The following is a 20,197-nucleotide window of genomic DNA, read 5'->3' on the forward strand; positions in this document are numbered from 1 at the left end:
CTGATTGGCGGGAACTTGTTCTATTGCCTGTTTTTGTAGGAGGGAGATTACCTCCTGTTTTAGTAATGTGGAATGTTCTTGTGACATTGGGCGTTGCCTAGGTGGAATGTTTGGGGGGGTAGATGTCAATTCTAGGCAGTACCCTGAGCGAATAATTTGGGTCACCCATTTTTCTGAGGTGATGGTCTCCCAGACCTGAAGGAAATTTTGTAGCCTGCCCCCGACCGGAGTGGGCTGGTCTGGAGGGAGCGGGGGGGGGGGAAGAGTCATTGGGTAGGCGGTGTGGCAGAGCGGGCGGTATTTGTTTTGCCTCTGCCTTTATTGTTTTTGCCCCTATAGCCGCCTCTTTGATAACCCCTTGTGAAGGTGGACTGTGCAGGGGATTTGTAGGAAGTGGACGCGCTATCTGAGGAGTAGCCTCTAGCTGTACCCCGAAAGGAAGAGCGGCGAAAGGAGCGCCTAGGAGGGTGTGATTGCAGGGCTCCCATAGATTTCGCCGTATCCTTGTCCTTCTTTATTTTCGAGGGCCTCATCTACCTTTGGGCCGAATAGGTGTTCTTGGTCAAAGGGATGATTTAGGATGGAGGCCTGTACCTCAGGTTTGAAGCCTGATACTCTCAGCCAAGCATGGCGACAGAGGAGGACGCTAGTGTTAATGGCCCTGGAGGCTGTGTCTGCTGCGTCTAAGGCACAGCGTATGGAGGAGTTATAGTCTTACCCTCCTGAATTAATTCATTGGCCCTATTTTTGTATCTTTCTGGGAGGTGGTGCATTATGGTTTCTAATTCATCATAATGCGCTCTATCGTATCTGGCCAATAGCGCTTGAGTGTTGGCGATACGCCATATATTGGCTGCCTGTGATGCGGTGCGCTTTCCTGACGCGTCCAGTAGCTTTGACTCTTTGTCAGGTGGTGGTGCTTCGCCTGACGCCTGGGAGTTTGACCTCTTCCGTGCAGTGGAAACCACTAGGGAATCCAGTGGCGCTGGCCCTTTGATATAGGCAGGATCTGTGGGGGAAGCTTTGTACTTTCTCTATGCGTGGGTTAATGACCCTAGCCCTGACTGGGTCCTTAAAAACCTCTGGCGCATGTTTTATCACCCCTTTGAGCATAGGTAGTATGGAGGTAGACCTATGTGCGGTATCAAAGGTGTCGAGGAGGAAATCCTCCTCTATTGGGTCAGTGTGTAGCTCTACCCCGTGATAATGTGCCGCCCTCTGAAGTAGGTGGTGAAAACCTAATGAGTCTTCCGATGGGGATGGCCTGGAAGGGTAAAGGTCATCTTGTGGGACGTCTGGATTATTGTAGTTGTCCCATGGGTCTGGGGATCCTGTAGGGGTGGGGTCTTGGGGCACATCCCCTGGATCGTAATATGGGTCCCCCTGATCATCATCGTCTGGAGACGGGGTCGGGGAGCGATGAGGTGGGGGTGGAGAAGGCAGAGGGGGCGGAGGTGGAGAGGGTGGAGGAGGTGGGGAAGGCATTCTGAAAGGGGAGGTAGCAGAGTCCTTCCTCTTTGGAGGTGGAGGCGGAGCCGGTTTGTCCAAATGTCTCTTTTTAGACGAGAGTGCCAAATGTCCAGTTTTTGGATCCTTGGTAAGAGTTTTTTGCAAGGGATCCGGTGTAAACAGTTCCTGTGACAATGTTTGTTCCGTCGGCGCCGAAGGTTTCGGGGCCGATTACTTTTTAGGCTTGTCCGTGCCGTGCTTAGCACTGGGCTTGGGAAGCTCCTATTTCTTGGTGGGCGCCGAGGTGGGCTTCAGCGTCGAAGTGTCGGTGCCGAGGGCCTTATTGGGTTTGGTCAGTACCGAAAGGCTGGGTTTCGACACTGAGGACTTTGGTGCGGAGCTCGGTGTCGAGGTAGAGGCCGGTCTCGTTTTCGGTGCCGAAGTGTGTTTCTCGACACCGCTGGAGGGCTGGCTCGAGTCCGAGCCGCCGGTAGGCTTATTTGGCTTCTTCACCGGGCCCGAAGGTGGGGTGTTTGAAGCAGTGTCTCTGGTCTTGTCTAGGCCCGGAGGCGAAGGTGTCGGTGCGGGTGCGGGAGGGGGTATAGTACTCACGACCCTCTGCGCCGGGGTGATGTCCTCCACATCTGAGTCGTCGGCTTCAGAAGCACTGACGAGGTCCTCTTCGGTGTGCTGCTGTCCTGGATCTTCAACGTCGTCCCCGAAAATGTCGACTGGAACGGAGGTCGAGGAGTGTGCCATGTTTCGTCTGGCACTTCGATCTCGAATAGTCTTTATCGATCTGAAAGACTTGCAGGCTGGACAGTTTCGAGCCTCGTGTTCAGGGGAGAGGCAGAGGTTGCACACCTCATGAAGATCGGTGTGGGGGAATTTAGACCCACATCGAGGGCACTTCTTGAAAGGAGTTCTTTCCATCAGCCGGGACCGGAGCTTGGGTAGGCCCGAAGGCCGCTGTCGACGACTGGAATCGAAGATGTGTCGAAGAGAAGGTGATTGAGGAGATCTAGATCTGAAAAATACCGCGATGAGCGAGGATTCCGCTTCGATCGTCGAACTGGAATAGTTCGGAACCGGAGCGCGAAGTATTACATCCGAGCCCGATGGCGGAAAAAAACAATCTGAGGATGGAGCTGAAGCCCATGTGCAATACGATCAAAGGGAGGAGTCACCGACCTCGTGACTTCCAAAGACTTTCCAAGAGGAAAAACAAACTGCAAACATCCGGGCTCAACACCAGATGGCGATCTATGTAAAAGTGTGTAATCTGCAGCTCATATGCCTCGAACATTGTATTTTAAGTAGCAGTAGGCTTTGGGGATGTTAACCAGTTCACATCTCATCTGTCAGAGGCAATTACTACATATACATATATATTACACACAGACATACATATACACCCCAACCACTGTAGTTCCTACGATTTTTCTCCCAGATTAACCTAAACTGGTTAGTATGCTACTCCAGTAAATCTGTACAACAAGAAAAGCAGCTTAACAAGCTTATCTACATATAGGTTTTCATGAAGGCTGTGCCAAACACTAATGTTACACACATGCAACCCACACATCCATGACAAAATAAACAAACCTGATTTTTAGGATCCTTCAGATTGAGCATGAGATTGCGGTATTTGCTCTTGTATCGGCTGTCGGTTTCTCTAAATAAGCCAAACATCTCCTTCTCGATATTCATTGCTACTTTAGCAACTTCATTTTCAGCCATGGCTAAATCATCACTATCACCGACCCTGGAAGGCATAAAAAAATTAAATAAAACAAAAATCTTAAAGACCTCATTTAGTATCCTTTAACACAAATCTGAAAGTCAACAGAAGTATTTATTTACCATCTTTGGACTAGCATTAACTTTCATAAATGAAAACCCTAAATCATAGATGGTCAGACAAGAACGTGCTCGTACAGTGCGCAAAGAACTGTGCGTTTCTTCCTTACTTTCGAGTCGGCATCAATCCTATATCACACATTTAACATTAGGAAAATAGACGCCCCTGACCCAAAGAACCACATTTATATCATTAACAATGTTCTCCAGGCTACCAAAGAGGTTTGAAAATTAAACTCATTTACAGACAATGTATGGAACTTTTGGAACCAAGTTTGACACTCGTACTGATTAACACCAACTTTTGTTTCTCTGTGTATATGTTTTCATTGGTGTTTTAGTTATCTTTTCTGTAACAATTGCTTTCCTTTCGGTTTCTTCACAAACATTTCTTCAAAAGTGATGGAATACCAAGGCAGCTAACTATAATCTTCGTTTCCACAGTGGTATCCCTGGCTGCTTGCCAAACAGTATAGAATGTAAGGTTATCAACAGAGAAAATCAGGGTAAAGCAGGGATGTACCAGAGCGTGAGCACCCCTCAGTTATGCTGCACAAACTACACTTTCAGAGTAGAAGTTGACATGTTGTCTGATAGTTTGAATGGGGATATGTTGGTTTCTCATCCTGGGGTCAGGGTGTTGGAGAGCTGCTGTTAGTTGTTTACTTGAGACATGGTCTCCTCTTTTCAGCTACATACGACTTTGGATGGGGGCAAGGCTCCACACGGTTAGTTTATTTAGAAGGACACACCTCAGTTTTGCTTGGTCTATTTTGGCTGTGGAAGCCCCCTTAACCTACTCCTTTATAAGTTGAAATGTCCAGGGCCTCAATAATATGACAAAAAGACGAAGTACATGGCTATTTAAAGAGGAGACGGGTCCACATTGCCATCCTACAAGAATCCCATCTGACACCAGGTGGACTGGAGGGAGCAGTTGTATGCTACAACATACTCTGCTTACATAAGCTGTGTCTTAATATGGGTTAGACCGGGCGTCCCTTTTCAAATGACAAGTGAACTAATCGACCCACATGGCCATTATGTACTGATCACAGATAGGCGGGGGGAGGCGCGGCGGAATGTAATACTGTAACTGACCCTGCTTTAGATTGGACCCACCTATCCCTAGGTGATGCCCCAGTACTGCGAACTGTATGCACATTCAGGAATTGGCAGGTACAATGGGCGCTAGTTGTTGGAGGACATTGCACCCTACCACCAGAAATGATTCCTTCCCCCCCCCCCCCCCCCAGTATGCATGACTGCCATGTTAGATATCTTTCGATACTCTGCAGATGTGCACTGTACGACACGTAGAACATCTTTGCCGCATTATCAGATCATAACTCTGTGCTTGTTGCGCTTGACTGGCATAGAGAACACTCCTGTATTCCGTTCTAGAGCTTGTGTGTAGAAACGCTAGACGAGACATTTCAACACTCCATAGGGGAAGCCATCACAGATTATTATTATTTTGCTGACAATACACTATCAACGAATTCCCTGCTCAATGAATGGGATGCCTTTAAGGCAGTTAGGCGGGGGAGGTGCATTGCAGAAACAATGGGAGTTTAAGAGGTGTTGGTGCATGACGTTCTAGCCCAGGAATCAGTGTTGAGGGATCTGTAGCGAGCCCGACCAGAACTTAAGGCACCACTCCTGAAATCGAAGGAGTTATTGGAGATATACAGAGAAGGTCTGATGTTTTGACTACAGAAGAGTACATGGTCAAGAGACATGCAGAACACAGTAAGTCTGGCACGCTTTTGGCCTGACTTGCTAACCCTATTCCTAGGGGATCCATGATCCTTGAGGGGTCATCATTGACGAGGGAGAACCTATTTCGACAATCAGATATCATTGACAAGTTTTAGGCCTATTACAGGGACCTACACGCCCCCCTCTACTGGACCCCGACTAACTCTCTGGGAATGGGGATTGCCACATATTGACGTTGAAGATGTCACCGAGCTGGGAGGCCCAGTCACTTTGCAGGAAATACGGACTGCTGTGCGAGCCGTGGCTCAAGGGATGTTGCCGGGAACAGACAGCTTGTCGGCAGAATTTTATGCCTAATTCATAGACGAACTAGCACCCAGGTTAGTGGAAGTCTACGCAGCGGTGCAAGAAACTGGCTGACTGTCTTTAACCACGAGTGAAGCACTAGTGGTCCAAATTCTGAAACCTGGGTGACCGCCCCGGGATGTCCGAGCCTATAGCCTGCTGCCCATGCTTAACGTGGACTAAAAAATACTGAGCGGCATTCTAGCCTTCGGCCTGCATCCCCACATGCCCACGTTCATCCTTAAGGATCCAACTGTGTTTATCCCAGGGAGGAACACAGCAATGAACTATTCTCCATACTGCACTCCAGGACAATGGAGGATGGCGACGTATTGATAATATCCATTGATATGGAAAAGGCCTTTGAGAGCCTCCTGTGGGACTATCTGTACCAAGTGATGGGGGAAAATGGGATTAGGTTCAGGATTTATTGCATTGTATGCTGACATGCTCCTTACTGCCAACAATGAGAGGGACCTCCCTGGGGCGATTGCCCTACTGGACTGCTTTGTCTTCATGTCGGGCCTGCATATAAATTTGCAAGTTGCTTGCTTTTTCTCCCAGACTCTGGACTTGCCCATACCACACTATCTATGGGGGTTGGTGTGGGAAAATTACTGTACGAAATACCTTAAGGTGAGGGTTTATCATGCGACTAGCAACGTGCTAGATGGCAATGTCAAGGCAGTGACTCATGCCTTCTGGACCAGCGTTGGCTTCTGGAAGAGCCTGCCTCCGTCGTTGGCGGGCCGCATAGCAGTGGCGAAAATGGCAGCGTTACCTCGGCTGCTCTACTTTTTAAGCCACCCTACCCATTATAATCCCGGAGGCCTCTTTGATGAGCTGAACTCAATGGTGGAACTGACCTGGGGCTGGTAGGAGGAGAGCAGCAATGACTAAATTGTGTAAGCCCACGGATGACGGAGGCCTTACGGCTTCAGATTGAGGTCTGGCTCCATCCTGATGAGGGAGATCCTGGCGATGCCCCAGTACTGAAATGCTATTTCAGATACTACTGACACCCAACCGTCCTCTGCCAGGTGTTGCTAGTGAGCTGGCAGAGATGCGTCATTGTTGGCAATGTAGTTTTCAGCGCAACTGTTCTCCGCTTTTCTACTACGCGCATTGGAAAGCATTAATACAACAGAGGCATTGTGGGGAGAATGGGTGGGGATGGGCGTGGCCCAGGTAGGCCATCTTTACGGGCATGGCGAACTCCTTCCTTTTGAGGAACTTGTCTGGCTTTTTGGGATTTCACTGGGTCCTTTCCTTTTACATCATGCATAGTTGTGAACACTGGAAGACGGGGACGACAGAGTCCCCCGGTTCACATGTGCAGCCAAACACTATGCTCAACTTATGGAAAAACTCATGCTATCACGATCCTATATGGAGCACTGACCACCAACATTCACACACCATTAGATGAGCTGCGCCAAAGGTGGGAAGATTGTGTTGCAGTACCACTCTCAGAGACACACTGGACAAAGATTAAATAATGTCTATACAGAAACTCGCAATCCCAGATTTAAGCTAATCAACTCTTGTTTCTTACATAGGGCATACCTTACGCTGGAAACAAAAATGCAATATTTCGTAGGGAGGAATTGAGATGTCCTAGATGTGGGGATTTGGGAGCAGAGATGCTACATATGGTCTGGGACTGTCCAGAACTGAGGGAGTATTGGCATGTATAAATGATGTGACAGATAGGACCCTCCCACGTACCCCACTGCTCTGTCTACTAGGGAACTTCCCTCACCCTGCTAATCATCGGTTCACTAATAGATTTGCTGACCTAGTGCTAGGACTAGCAAAACAGGCATCACTATGAAACTGAAGGCAGCTACCAGCCCCCTGGTACCCATTTGGAGGGATACCTTGCAAACGTGAGCAAGCTAACAGGGGGCAGTACTGCTAGGGGAAGTAAAAGGAGGTTGTGGCTTTTTGGACACAGCCAGGGCCTGGAAAGTGCTGGTGGACTGTTTTAGGAACCCCGACGACGACTCCTCTGATGACCCCGAACACCCTGACCTGCCCTTGTAACCTGACTGATGATGAGTGGGAAGGGGGGCTGGAGGCTGAACAAAGGATGTATGACTTGGGTACAGAATTGTGAATGCTTAGAGGGTGGAAGTACTCTCCTGAGACTACATACTTTGCTGCTGCGAGGAGCGGGATACGATTTTGGAATTAGACGAGCCAATAATCTGACCATATATTCCTCAACATTACCTGGAACACTGGTAGAATCCTACGCTATGACACCATAGTGTTACCCAGATACAATGTATAGAACCATATTGCTTATGTATAATATGGCCATCACCGATGTTGTGCTGTCTGTGTGTTAATTGAAAATGACAAAATCTGTTTTAAAAAAAATAAACATACTGACAAAATCATAACACTCCTGATTCATTACTTAAAGACCCTGGTAATACGGTTTGTGTACTTTTGAATCTGCAAAAAGATCATAAACATGCAGAAGGGTCAATTCTGAGATTAGAAATCATGGGCATTAAAAACTACAACTGATCATTCACTGGCTGCAAATTACTCAATCAACATAATTAAGTGCAATCATTGGCCCACTTAGCCTTCTGGAGGAGAGAGTTAGATAGGTATCTGCAAAAGTCACTCTTCAGACACTACCTTTCACATGTAGGGAGTTCAGTATTGCTATACCAGCTGATGCCTCCGGTTTAGAAACAAAATCTGGTGATAGGTGTTGATGGAAATGATTAAGGCGTTAGTTGGCTACATATGGATATTTGTCACTAGTTTCATCTAGGACCTCAAAGTCTGAGAAGACACATGCACCCAAGCCTAGAAATCTTAAGATAACATCCCAGGAGAGTGCTGACTTACTCCCAGTGTGACACCTTCAACACATAATCAATGTGAATTCTCCCAGGGAGAAATTACTACCAGGACCAATGACTCATGATATGACACTAGATGGGGCTTCCCTTCTGTAAGTTCAGCTGGGCACACATCACCCATGTAATTGCTTGTAAAGCCAGCCTAATCCTAGCTTCTCTAAGACTGCAATGAAAGGAATGCTCTGGTCCTGTTTGACCAAAGTAACCCTTTTTTAAGTGTCCACTCTGAAAGGACTCCGACATCACCACGTCTGGTAAAAACAGTTAAAATTCAATTTGCTAGAACTGTTCGGCAGCACTTACATTTCCTCTACTCACAACAGGACTAAAGCCAGGACCTGGAGTCTATACTGCCTATCTGGCAATACTTTCACTGACAGAACTCTGAAAAAGACTGCTGCTGGGTACCACATATTTACGCCTCTTTACCCAGAAACCCTTCATTCAGTCTGGGAGGCTTCAGAAATCCTCCAACATGTCATATCCCTCTTCAACAGCATGGTGAATCACTAGAAAGGCACCATTTAACCCAAACCAACAATCAGCACCAAAAGCTTGTCTGGTCTTATTCAGACAGAGGGAGTGACTCTCTTGCTGCAAAAGATACCACTATCTGTTGTAACAATTGATCATGATCCTTTATTTCCCTGCAACTGGTAATACACTTAAGTTAACTGTTCTGCCACTCAAACTTGCAGTTCTGTCTACAGAGCTAAAGAACGGTCTTTTGTAAGGTTCCTACAGTTCTTAAAAACCCAGAACCCGGATATACCACAATTGGCAACTGAGGGCAACATCATTATTTCAAATCTTAGTGCCACATTGACCTTTACGCGTTCCCTTTTGCACGAAGTGTTTCCATGCCTACACCGCTGAACTGAAAAAAAGCTATTTTAAGTGGTTGGGAATGAAAACGTTTTTTTTTTTTAAAACACCTGACGATTTGTCACTGACAAGTAGCAAACATTCTGATTATTTAAGGAAACTACAAGGAGTTAAAAACTGCTATATCAAAATCATAGAACTTTATTTCTACCAGGGCACAGTCAAAAGCTTAAAAAAACTACAACAGAACTACCTCTGGATCTGTAAAATGTGCTTTTGGGAGTGAAAAAGACTTGTTCAGACCATTCAAGCCAATACAAACAAACGGAATGGACTGCGATAATCTGACTGGGCAGGGCAGGTTATGGTAGTGTAGGAACCAAACGGGAAGAGAAGAAACCAGCGCTATCACTGGGTTGGGGAGGAGATATTTAAAAATGAAGCTCAGCACGAGTGTGCCTTGAAAAGTTAATATTTTATTTTGAAATATCCACTAGAATTGTATGTTCTGTTCGTTAATGTTTTGCAAGTGAAAACAGCATTTCATGATTTAATGGCTTGCACATGGTTGTAGATAATGCAGTTTTACATACATTTAGGGCCTAAATGTATGTAAAACTGCATTATCTACAACCCAAAATTACACATTCCTAAAACAGATGTATATTACTTCCTTTTCATGTCGCCTGGTGTCTCAAAAAGATATACTTCTCCAGGTAGTAACTCAGCTAAACCTAAAAGTTTTATCAAATATAGCTTACAGCCAAAATGTTTAATGATCACATCTATTTTTAGCTATGCCCTTGGGCTAGGGCTTCTCACCAGTCATCGAATAAAATAAAAACAAATAAATTCAAACATATACATTCACAAACATACAGAGTGCTTTGGGTCATCCCTTTCCTTCCACTGATCTTTTCAACTGCCTATCCACATATGCTTCTGCCCACCACAGCATACAGCAAGGGGTTTATTTTTTGCAGTTTACACAGCGCAAACCTGGCCGAAAGGGCATACAAGTGCTTTATTTGAGCATCAAAATAGGCTACACATTTTTACGTTTAAGGCACGGGGCAGTTAAGTGATTTGTCAAGAATCAAAGGATGTTGAGCCAAGGCAGAAATTAAAACCTGGCTCCCCAGTTCCAAAGTTGGCTGCTCTAGCTGCAAGCCCACATGTTCGAGCCATCGTCTCTTGCACTGTGACCAAGCATTTTCATGATTACATGTGAATATTCGCCTAAAAAGAAGTGCACTTCATTGCCAGTGCTGGTTGACCACTACAATACTTAACCATTTTTTACGTTTTTAATCTTTTTATAATTAAATCATTGTGCATAAGACAGTAATTCAAAGCACACATTTCCTCCTCTTTGAACCAACAGGAGTCGCATGTGATGTACTTGAAAATACAAAGGACTTCTCTACTTGTTCGAGGTACACCCATCTTTAAATGAGGACATGCATTTTTCTTTTTGTGACCTTCATAACCACTGCAGCAGCTTGCTAAGACCAGAACTATTGGCTTGGCAATGGTTGTGATTTGCAACTAGTGTGTATTGGATATCAGAACTTTTAACAAAAGGAATTTTAATGCACACATTACTTACTGCTTAACTGCATTCTAAGTCCAGTAACAAAGTGGAGTAGACCTATACAGTGCATGAGTGACGACAGGAGAAGGTAGGACAAGGAGGCAATTCATGCGAAGATTCCACTTCCCACATGCTGCCATGCCCAATACAACTACTAATTGCCCTTTCCCACTGTTGTGCACCCTTGCCTTTCTCGCCTTCCCGAAAAATACGGGGTGAGCATCTAACAGTAATAAACACAAACAGCAAGTCATTAAGCCTATTTTAAAATTAAGATTGAGTTGTGAAAGGGCTAGCATCTCAAACGCTTAACTGCCTCAACATTCTATAATATAGTCTAGTAACCTCAAGCAATACCATTCAGACAACAAGTAGTGCACTAATGCGACAAAACACCCTCTAAACAATGGTGAAATAGTAGGGACAATAGAAAGAAAATCATCTTTTTGCACAACTGTAATTACAATGCCTTAGCAGTATCCCTGGAACATCCACCCTAGAAGGTTACATTGTAACATTCTCGTTTAAAATAGTAGGTAAAAAAATACACAGGTAAAACAACAACAGAAATAAGAACCTACCTTTTCCATAAAATCTCCTTTAGGGAACGCCGTATATTCAGTCGCATTTGTAAGTTAGGCTGCGGATGACTGGGATTTGCTGCAGGTTTTGCCGATGAGCTTGAAGTGGAAGGACCTTCTACCCTTTTTGAAGTCACCGCAAGGCCAGGTGCAGAAGGAGACTCTGCCATTTTACCAGCACTCACAGGTCCACGGGGCGCAACAGGAGCCTCTGCTTTTTTAGCAACTCCCACGGAAACAGGAGGAGCAGAGACACCCTCAGAGCTCCCAGCCTTTTTTACACCTCGCGCAGGGCTAGGGGATGGAGAAGAACAGTCTGTTTTAACATCAGCAGAACTAGAAGACAACATGATCTTTTTAGAAGCTGGTGTTGCATCCACAGAAGATGGCGCCGGAGACACTCTAGACGGCGCTAAACTAGAGGCAGTCAGTGGGGAGTGCGTGGAGAGGTTGTTAGAGTGCAATGGGGACAGTCTCACTGATGGCTGCGACTGTGGAGGATCAGATGGCAAGGGTCTTTTCAGCATTGGAATTCTTGGCAGGGCAGCAATGCGTTTCTTCATTTTGGTAGGCGCAGTCGGAGAAGCAGTATTCTGTGTCGGAGGTACAGGTTCCACTGGTTTAGCATCACCTTCTTTCCCAGCTGTTAAAACAATTTGCAAAATCAAAAGTGTGGAAACTCATGTTACAACACAGCACATCAAGAATTAAGCAAGGACTTTATGCTCACCAATTGTCCCAGATTTACAACAGTAGTACGGCGTGCAGAAAAGCAAAACTATTCGCTACAAACACGAGATTCTGCCATCGATTAAAAATGTACTTGCATAAGTCAGCAGATGGAACGTTCTCTGACAAAATATTAATATGGTCACAAAGCCAGTAGTAGTGTGTGAAACAGCACTCATACTACTTTATCTACATTCAATGAAGAGCTGGATGTCATCACACGTTGTAGAGTTTATGGTAACGCAAGAATATTACTGAACGTGAAATTAAGCTATACAAACCAAGACGCAAAAGAGGTAGCTGTAATAAGAAGACATGTATAAATTGGGGGTGGCTCACGTTGAATCCTGGTATTCTGCAAGACAGAAACCACTTAGTACGATTTAGAAAGTAGCCTTTATGTAGACCACCATGATTTAGCTATTGAGCACGGTCTGCAGAAGATAAAATAGAGCCTAATCCCATACCCCCCCCCCCCCCCAATAATCCTCATCCAATGCAGTTTTGATGACTGTTAAATCATTCTCTTGCGTATAAGCAGATCAATAAAAATTAGACAACAGCTAGAGCACTCCTCCCATCTTAACATTTGGATAACAGAACACCAATGGTACTTTAATGAGTTCTCAATCAAAGTTACACGAATTGTATGGTGGCGTAGCTGCCAAGGTTTCAGATTGATGTGTCATTTTCATAATTTCAGTGTAATTATGCATGACATCTCAGCTACGAGTGAGACTTTCTCGCGAGCAAACTAAAGCAATGAAGGTGAGGGAAACAAATATCAGAAATTGAGAAATGTCGGTTAAGCTGCCATGTCCTAGACCGTAGTGTGAGACTGCGCAGTGCCCCATAATGGCCACCCAGTGTGCGCTGCTTGTGAATAAAGTGGACAATGTGCATGATGTAGCCAATTTAATTCAATGTAGATCATGTGTGGTGGTGGGGCATTAGTAGAAGAGTCAGTGTGGCTAGGCACATTTTGGAAGCAGCATAGCTACAATGGTTCCAGATTGATGTGTGACGTCTGAATTATCCCCCGCCTGTGTTCTGTGTCAGCAAGACCACCCCCCCCCCCACCCAACCCCGGAATAACGACGTACTGGGTCTCTGTAGCCAGTACTTTCAAGTACCCGGTATCCTTGAGACTGGTATGATTCCAGATGAAGGCAGTTCATCGCTGCCTGTACTCCTTCATCCAGGACCTGGCGGAGGAGGCAGCCCATCTGGTGTTGACCCGTTGTGCTAGCCTGAAATGCCAGTTGGCGGGCCGGATGTATCCCACACCGGGAGGAGGGCCAGTCTGTTGGCCTTGAGACTATGGAGTTGCCTCAGTAACAGAGACCAGCGGTACCACAGAGATTGGCCTAGCGGGCAAGCAGCAGCGCACATCAGACTGGAGTAGTGAGCCCGGCGCACAAGGCACACACCGAGAGGCAACTTGTACTCCAGCCGTGCTTCAGAACACCACCATGCTGCGAGTGTAGGAACAAACCCTGGGGGTGAATCATGGTCGATCTTGGACCTCCCGTCAGCGTAGCGTGTATTACACCACCAGCAGAATTTATATTGGACCAAGACAGCACAAACACTGACAGACCCCACCAAAATATCCCTAGCGCCTGCAACCAAAGACAACAGACAGCAGGGGCACAAGAAAAACCTAGATTACTGCAGACGCTAATTCATACGGACCAGAACTGCTTTACTCTAGGCTGGAATACCTCCATTACCCTTCAGTGGCTAGATCATGTTGTATACCACCTGATATGCAGTTTAATCCCAGAGCTGTGATTATGTCGGCGGATCTTGAGAATGCTTTTGACACTGGCCCATCAGATTTGGTAGAGGAGGCCATGCTCCGAATGAGTCGGAGAGTCCTGGGTTAAATGGGTGTGGCTGTAATATTCCCAGACAGCCAGGGTTATAACAAGCACTGCAATTTTACAGCAACCAAGACATGCTACAGGGATGTTCCTTATTGTTCCTCCAGTTTGCTTTAGCTATCGAGCCGCTGGCAGAGCTGCTTAGGCTGGAGGGAAAAGGCAGAGGCATCGCGGTTTGGGACTACGAACATGTAGTATTGCTCTATCTGGATGACCCAATGCTGTCAGATGGAACCTCAGACACCAATTATATGGTACACCTCCTAGAGGACTTTGATGCCCTTTCAAGCCAATGAATCGAGCCAAGATCTGCCCGTTTCCAGTTGCCTATGGTCTTCATCGCCAGGCCTCCCGCCCGGGCTGGCAAGAGCCCCCACCACCTTCATGTACCTGGGTACCCATATGTACCACACACTAGAGGACCTGCGGGAGAGTAATCTAGGGGGTCTTGCGGTCCCTTAAATAATTTTTACCTTCTGGAGAGCATTCAAATTGCCTATCATGGCATGCACTGCGATTTCTAGGACGGTGATGCTCCCACAGTTACTCTATTTAATTAACCTTCTGGTTGGGGTGCCAGTATCTTGGTTCTGACAGTTGAACTCCCTCTCCTCAAGCAGCTGATTTGGGACAGAGGCCGCCACAGTGTCCCAGAAACCCTTCGGCGACCGTTTGAGAGCGGGTTGGGAGCCCCATACTTTGAGCTATACATTGTGGCCTAGCACCAATGGGTAACTCGATGGCTAGATGGTGCAAGTCTGGCAGAGGTCGGTCCTGTTGGACTGGAGCCAAACCAAGCATCCTTGCTGGCAAAGCTGCTCCTGCCAACAGTGAAGATCCTATCCCTGGTCTTAAATGTTGGAGGCAAACAAATGGAAATCCCCTCTATGTCCCTGCCCTACTGCTTGTGGGAATCCCGCTTGGTGAGCCTTTATCCTTCACGGCTGCACAATTATACGAGTGGATTACCATCGGACTCGTAACAGTGGGAGACTGTTTACATATGTGCACATTGCTTCACATGCAAAATGAGCTGCCTCCATGCCAGATGCTGACACATGAAGCCCCGAGGAGGGCATTTAAAGATCTATGGGATAGAGGCAGAGACCTATGAAAGAGGCAGGAGCCTCTGTCCTTCGCAGTGCTCCAGCTATTAGGATCGACGAAATGAGGCCGGCATCTTGTGACATGGTTCTACAAGACGTAAGGGGTGGTCCAGAAAGCCACTGACGTGCTTAAGGCCAAATGGGAGAGGGTGGTAGGACACAAAATCAGATACAGAGTGGCACAAAATGCTGGCATTTCCTCAAAAGGTGTCCAGGAAAACACACCTGAAATATATACAATTTAATTATACCCATATGATGTAGCTGCACAGAATCAGGACCATATATAAGGTGATGCAGGGTACATCACGATGCCAACTTTTCTCATGACATGGGGGAGCCCCCGACTTCAGTCTTACTGGGGCAAGGTGTTAGATAGGCTGAAAACCACACGACATGCATGGTGGAGATGAGCCTCTTGGGAGCATTCCGTCAGTCCAAACCCCATAAAGTCAGCAACAAGTTCTTAGATTTAGTTCTCTTCCCATCCAAGAGGTGGATAGTGATGGCCTAGACGTCCAGAATGTGCCCTGGGGAGGAGATGTGGGAGAAAGACATGACCACATGGACCAGGGCAGTGAAGCAAGTCCTACAAAGGGAGGAAGCCAGGGGAGGGCATAGGGCCCCGATAGCTGGACTGTGGACAGAGATTCTGGAGGCTTGGGAGAGGGCCTGCCACATTTTCTGAATAGAGCCGGTTCTTAGTATGTGCGACAGTCCTGCTTTACCAGTAGTGGGACTCAATGTGATTTGTCAATGTAGGAAGCTCTATGTATATTTTATACCAAAGTAAGGTATAGTGTGCACAGAGTCCAGTTAATCCCTAGAGGCTTACAGAGACTTAAGGAGATAATACAAAAAGCTATTTGTGGTAGTGTGGTCAAGCAGTTAGGTTAATCAGAGGGCTCTGTTAAGCATTTGTAATACATTCAGGCAAGCAATGATTACACACCCTCCAAGACTGAACCCAAGACCAAATAAAAAAAGTTATTACTTTGTCATTTTATTTTACAACCGAGGAACTCAGTTGCAGGTATGTAACAGTTTCAAGAATAGCAATAATACTTTTCAAGATGCAGTAGAAATTGTTTTGCAAGGCAGTAGAAATTATTTACAGTTGTAGGAATACTTTTGCATGGTCTGTCAAACAGTAGAACTAATCAGTTGTTAAAAGATAGACAGTTTAAATGCAATAGGAGAAATGCAATGCAATCCTATGGAAGGAAAACCGGTATATGCATTAACGGGCAAGTACATGACTTACTCTTCCAGTGGATTGGACCAACAGTTGGCAAGGCTCAGTTTAACCCCTTCAGTGCCCGCCCCTTTCCCCGCCCAGTGCCGGCCGTTGCATTAGCGGGCGGGGTCTATGACGAGCTGGACTCGTCATGGGCACAGCGCCACCGCGGCCCATGACGAGTCCAGCTCGTCATGGGCACTGAAGGGGTTAAGGTAGGGACTGCACCACTAGCGGCACTGGGGCAGCCAGGTGCAGAGGTCACTGAGCCCAGTGTTAGTCAATGGAGACTGAGGGCAACGCTGAACAAGGAGCAGATTGCAGGTAGATATCTGCGGTTTTAGGGCACAAGCCCCGGGTGTTAAAGCATGCAATGGGGGGCACCACAATGCAGCACCAAAGCTAAACCACCAGTGGCACAGGGACGGCCAGGTGCAGGGTGCAAATCAGCGTCGGGTGCCTATTGCAAGCAAATGGAGGATCTCGGTCGCACAAAGAGGCTGCAGGCTAGGACCAGGAGGCTGGATGAAGGTGTCCACCAGCTGGACAGGTGAGTTGGGAAGCCGGGCGAAGCCGGGCAATGCCTGGACACGTCTGCTGGGCTCCCCAAAGTCAGGGGCTGAGGCCAGGGGAGCAGTTTGGTATCGGATCGTCTTCACTGGAGACGGTCGAGTTCAGGTAAACCCTTGCTGTTGAGGCTGCAGGTGACTTGATGGGGTCCAGGAGAGGTGAGCCACCGAATGAGTCAAGGTCTGGATCGATTGGGGACGTCTGTGGACAGGCGAGCCACCCAGACAGGCCCCGAGCGTCAGGTACAGAGTGGGCTGGGGTTGTGGGTCTGTCTGGATCCGGAGTCCGAGGGTTCTGGACAGGGTCGCTGGCCCTAGGACAGGCATAGTCTTGGTCGCAGGCGCTGAAGGTTGGAGACAGGCCAGTAGGGCTGGGGCCAAGTCAGTCGTCTTCAAGCTTTGCTGCATGCCGCCTTCTTCGTCCTTCTTTGTAGGTTGCAGGAATCTGAGGATCAAGGTTCAGGGGTGTCCCTAAATACTGAATTTAGGGGAGTTACAGATACTGGCAGCTGGTATCCAATAGGCTAATTGCCTTTTAGGGTGACTACACTCTATATCCCCTCCCTTTTGGAGAGGCGGCATCCCCTAACCTGATTGGGTAGAATCCTTCCATCCAAGATGGAGGATTTCTTAAGGTGGTTACCTCAGGGACACCTCTCCTGGCTACTAATTTTCCAGTCTACCTTGCCGCCGAAAGTGGGGCTTGGTCAGGGGGGTAGGTATCTTAACTAGCGGGAGAGGCCCTGGCTAGCATATCAAAGGGCAGGAAGCCTTTGAGGCTCACCGCCCTGAAAGCTGTTCTGGTTTGGGGGCAGGTGTGGAGCACCTCTACCCCAAGGAGCCTTTGTCCCTGACCCACGAGAGCACAAGGGCTCCCACATCAGTCTGTGTGGCAGGCTGGTGCTGACCAGTCAGCTGGACACAAAGGTGTTGGTTGTTTTTCAGGGGGCATCTCCAAGATGCACTGAGTGAGCATTTTGTATTACATCAAACACTGGCATCAGTGTGGGTTTATTGTGCTGAGAAGTTGGATACCAAACTTCTCAGTATTCAGTACAGCCATCAAAGAGCTGTGGAGTTCGTAATGACAAACTCCCAGTCCTGTACTCAATATAGCTTCACCGCACTTACAATGTCTAAGAATGGACTCAGCTGCATGAACAATATGCCCCTACAGTGTCTATGCCCTCACCTGTGGTACAGTGCGCCCTGCCTTAGAGATGCGAGGCCTGCTAGAGGGGTGAGTTACCTATGCCACAGGTAGTGGTTATGGGCATGGCACACAGGGATGTGTGCCATGTTGTGCACCAAAACACAGTCTGCAATGGTCTCTGTGGGTGGCACAATACATTTTGACCCTCTCTGGTCACAAGGCCCTTGGAACCACTGGTACCTTTTACCAGGGACTTACATGTGGGCCAGAGGGGTGCCAATTGTGGAAACAAAGGTACAGTTTTGGAAAAGAGCACAGGAACCTGATTGGCAGGTACCCAGTGTACACTCAAAGTGCACCTTATTAGGCAAAAAAGTGGGGGATAACCATGCAAAAAGGAGCACTTTCCTACAGTCAACATAAGCTCTGTTGTAATATCAGGGGGCACCCCAAGTATAGCCAACTTCTGAACTAGGGTACCCACTACCCTTTTGATTAAGCAACAAGGTGACTGAAGTGATGACCGCTTGATTATAGTCAAAGTGGAGCAGGCCTGTTAAAGCGTACTCCCTGTGGTGACAGCCTATTGTCTTTCTGCGTTAACTGTTCTTCCAGCCCTCAAGTGCATTTCTTGCCTTTATCACATATGGGACGCGAGTGCAAAGTGTACTTCAAAGTTAGACTGGTTTCTATGTACTCTACTAAAAGATATCCTCCTTTGTGTCTGAACTGGGCATGTGAATCTTGGATAGGCCTACCTGCATGTACACCGTTCATAAATATCTGGGCAAAGACTATCTGCTGGGGGTAGTTCCGCTCATTTCCTTTGTCCAGTAGACCATTCACGTACCTGCACTGGGTGAAACTCAACCATACTCCATTTCCTTTGTTTTGACCACTTTTAATGACAAGTCAGAAAGATGTAGGCCTGACTCTGAATAGAAGCCTTTCAAAATCTAACAAGCATTGGCAAAGTCAATAGGTTGCACCTATGCAAGATTTATTGGCTTTTCCAAGGCGTTTTTAGCCATGTTGCACACCAGTGTGTGTGGCTTCTGTTCAACATAGCTGAAAGTTAGAGTAGGAGTGGTGTGGAGCGTAGTAGAGTGGAAATGCAAAGTGTAGTGTGTTGTGGAGTGGCGTGGCATTGAGTGTCGCAAAGTGGAGTGGCGGAGAGTGGACTGGTGTAGAGGGTTGCAGAGTATACTGGCGCAGAGCCAGCATCATAGAATGTAGGGGCGTAGATTAGTGTTGCATAGTAGAGTGTAGTGGTGCAGAGCAGAGTACAGTACAGCAGCAGAGTGGAATACAGTGCAGTAGAGTGGTACCGAGTAAAGTGGCATAGAACGGTGCAAAGTAGAATATAGTTCTGTAGAGGGCAGTGCCACAGAGTGAAGTGATGTAGAATGGTGTAAAGTGCATAGAATGCAGCAGTACAGAGTAGCAAAGAGTTCAGTGGTGTGGAGTGCAGTGTTGCAGAGTAGTGTTGTAGAGTGCAGTGGTCTAGTGTGGCGTAGAGTGCACTGCCGTACAGTGCAGTGGCATAAAGTAGAGTAGTGTGGAATAGAGCGGAGTGTGTTGGCGCAGAGTAAAGTGCAGTGGTGAGGAATGGACTCATATCGAGTATATTGGCATAGTTTTGTAGAGTGCAGTGGCATAGATTAGTGGTGCATAGTAGAGTGAAGAGTACAATGGCCGAGTGCAGTGGTGCAGAGTAGTGATGTACAATGCAATTGGGTAGTGTGGAGCAATGCTGAGCGCAGTGGTGTAGAGTACTGATGTAGAATGCAGTGGCCTGGAGGGATATAGAGTGCAGTAGTGCAGAGTGGCGTAGTGTGCAGAAGTGCAAAGTAAAATGGCCTAGAGTGGAGTGATGAAGAGTAGAGGGAAGTAGAGAGCACTGGAATAGAGTGCAGAGAGGCAGAGTTCAGTATTGAAGAGTGCACTATCGTAAAATGGCACAGAGTACAGTGGCTTAGATGTGTATTAGCTTAGTATGCAGTGGTGTACGGTAGTGGTACAGCGTCATAGATAACAGCCGCATCGAGTGCAATAGAGCAGAGAGGCGCTGAGTGGAGTTGCGTGGTGTCAAGTGGCAGAGTGGAGTGGCGTAGAGTAGATTGTTACAGGGAACAATGAAGTGGCGTGGATTAGTGCAGGGTAGCGGGCGGTGGCGTAAAGTGCAATGACAAATGCAAGGGCGTAGAGCTGAGCGGGACAGAGTAGACTGCATTGGCATAGAGTGTACTGGCGTAC

General features: G+C 47.2%; 1 protein-coding gene across 7 annotated transcripts in view; it reads right to left on the reverse strand.

The window, feature by feature from the left end:
- DIDO1 (death inducer-obliterator 1) overlaps window positions 1–20,197 on the reverse strand; it is a 294,842-nt gene that overhangs the window by 92,316 nt on the left and 182,329 nt on the right. For all 7 annotated transcript variants that reach the window (XM_085619733.1, XM_085619735.1, XM_085619730.1 and 4 more), the window contains 2 exons: window positions 11,262–11,904; window positions 3,055–3,214 (listed from right to left, as the gene is read on the reverse strand). In XM_085619733.1, coding sequence (XP_085475859.1) covers window positions 3,055–3,214; window positions 11,262–11,904 — 803 coding nt within the window. The remainder of the gene's footprint in view (window positions 1–3,054; window positions 3,215–11,261; window positions 11,905–20,197) is intronic.

Source organism: Triturus cristatus, chromosome 7 (genome assembly GCF_964204655.1).
Source record: "Triturus cristatus chromosome 7, aTriCri1.1, whole genome shotgun sequence".
NCBI lineage: Eukaryota > Metazoa > Chordata > Amphibia > Caudata > Salamandridae > Triturus > Triturus cristatus.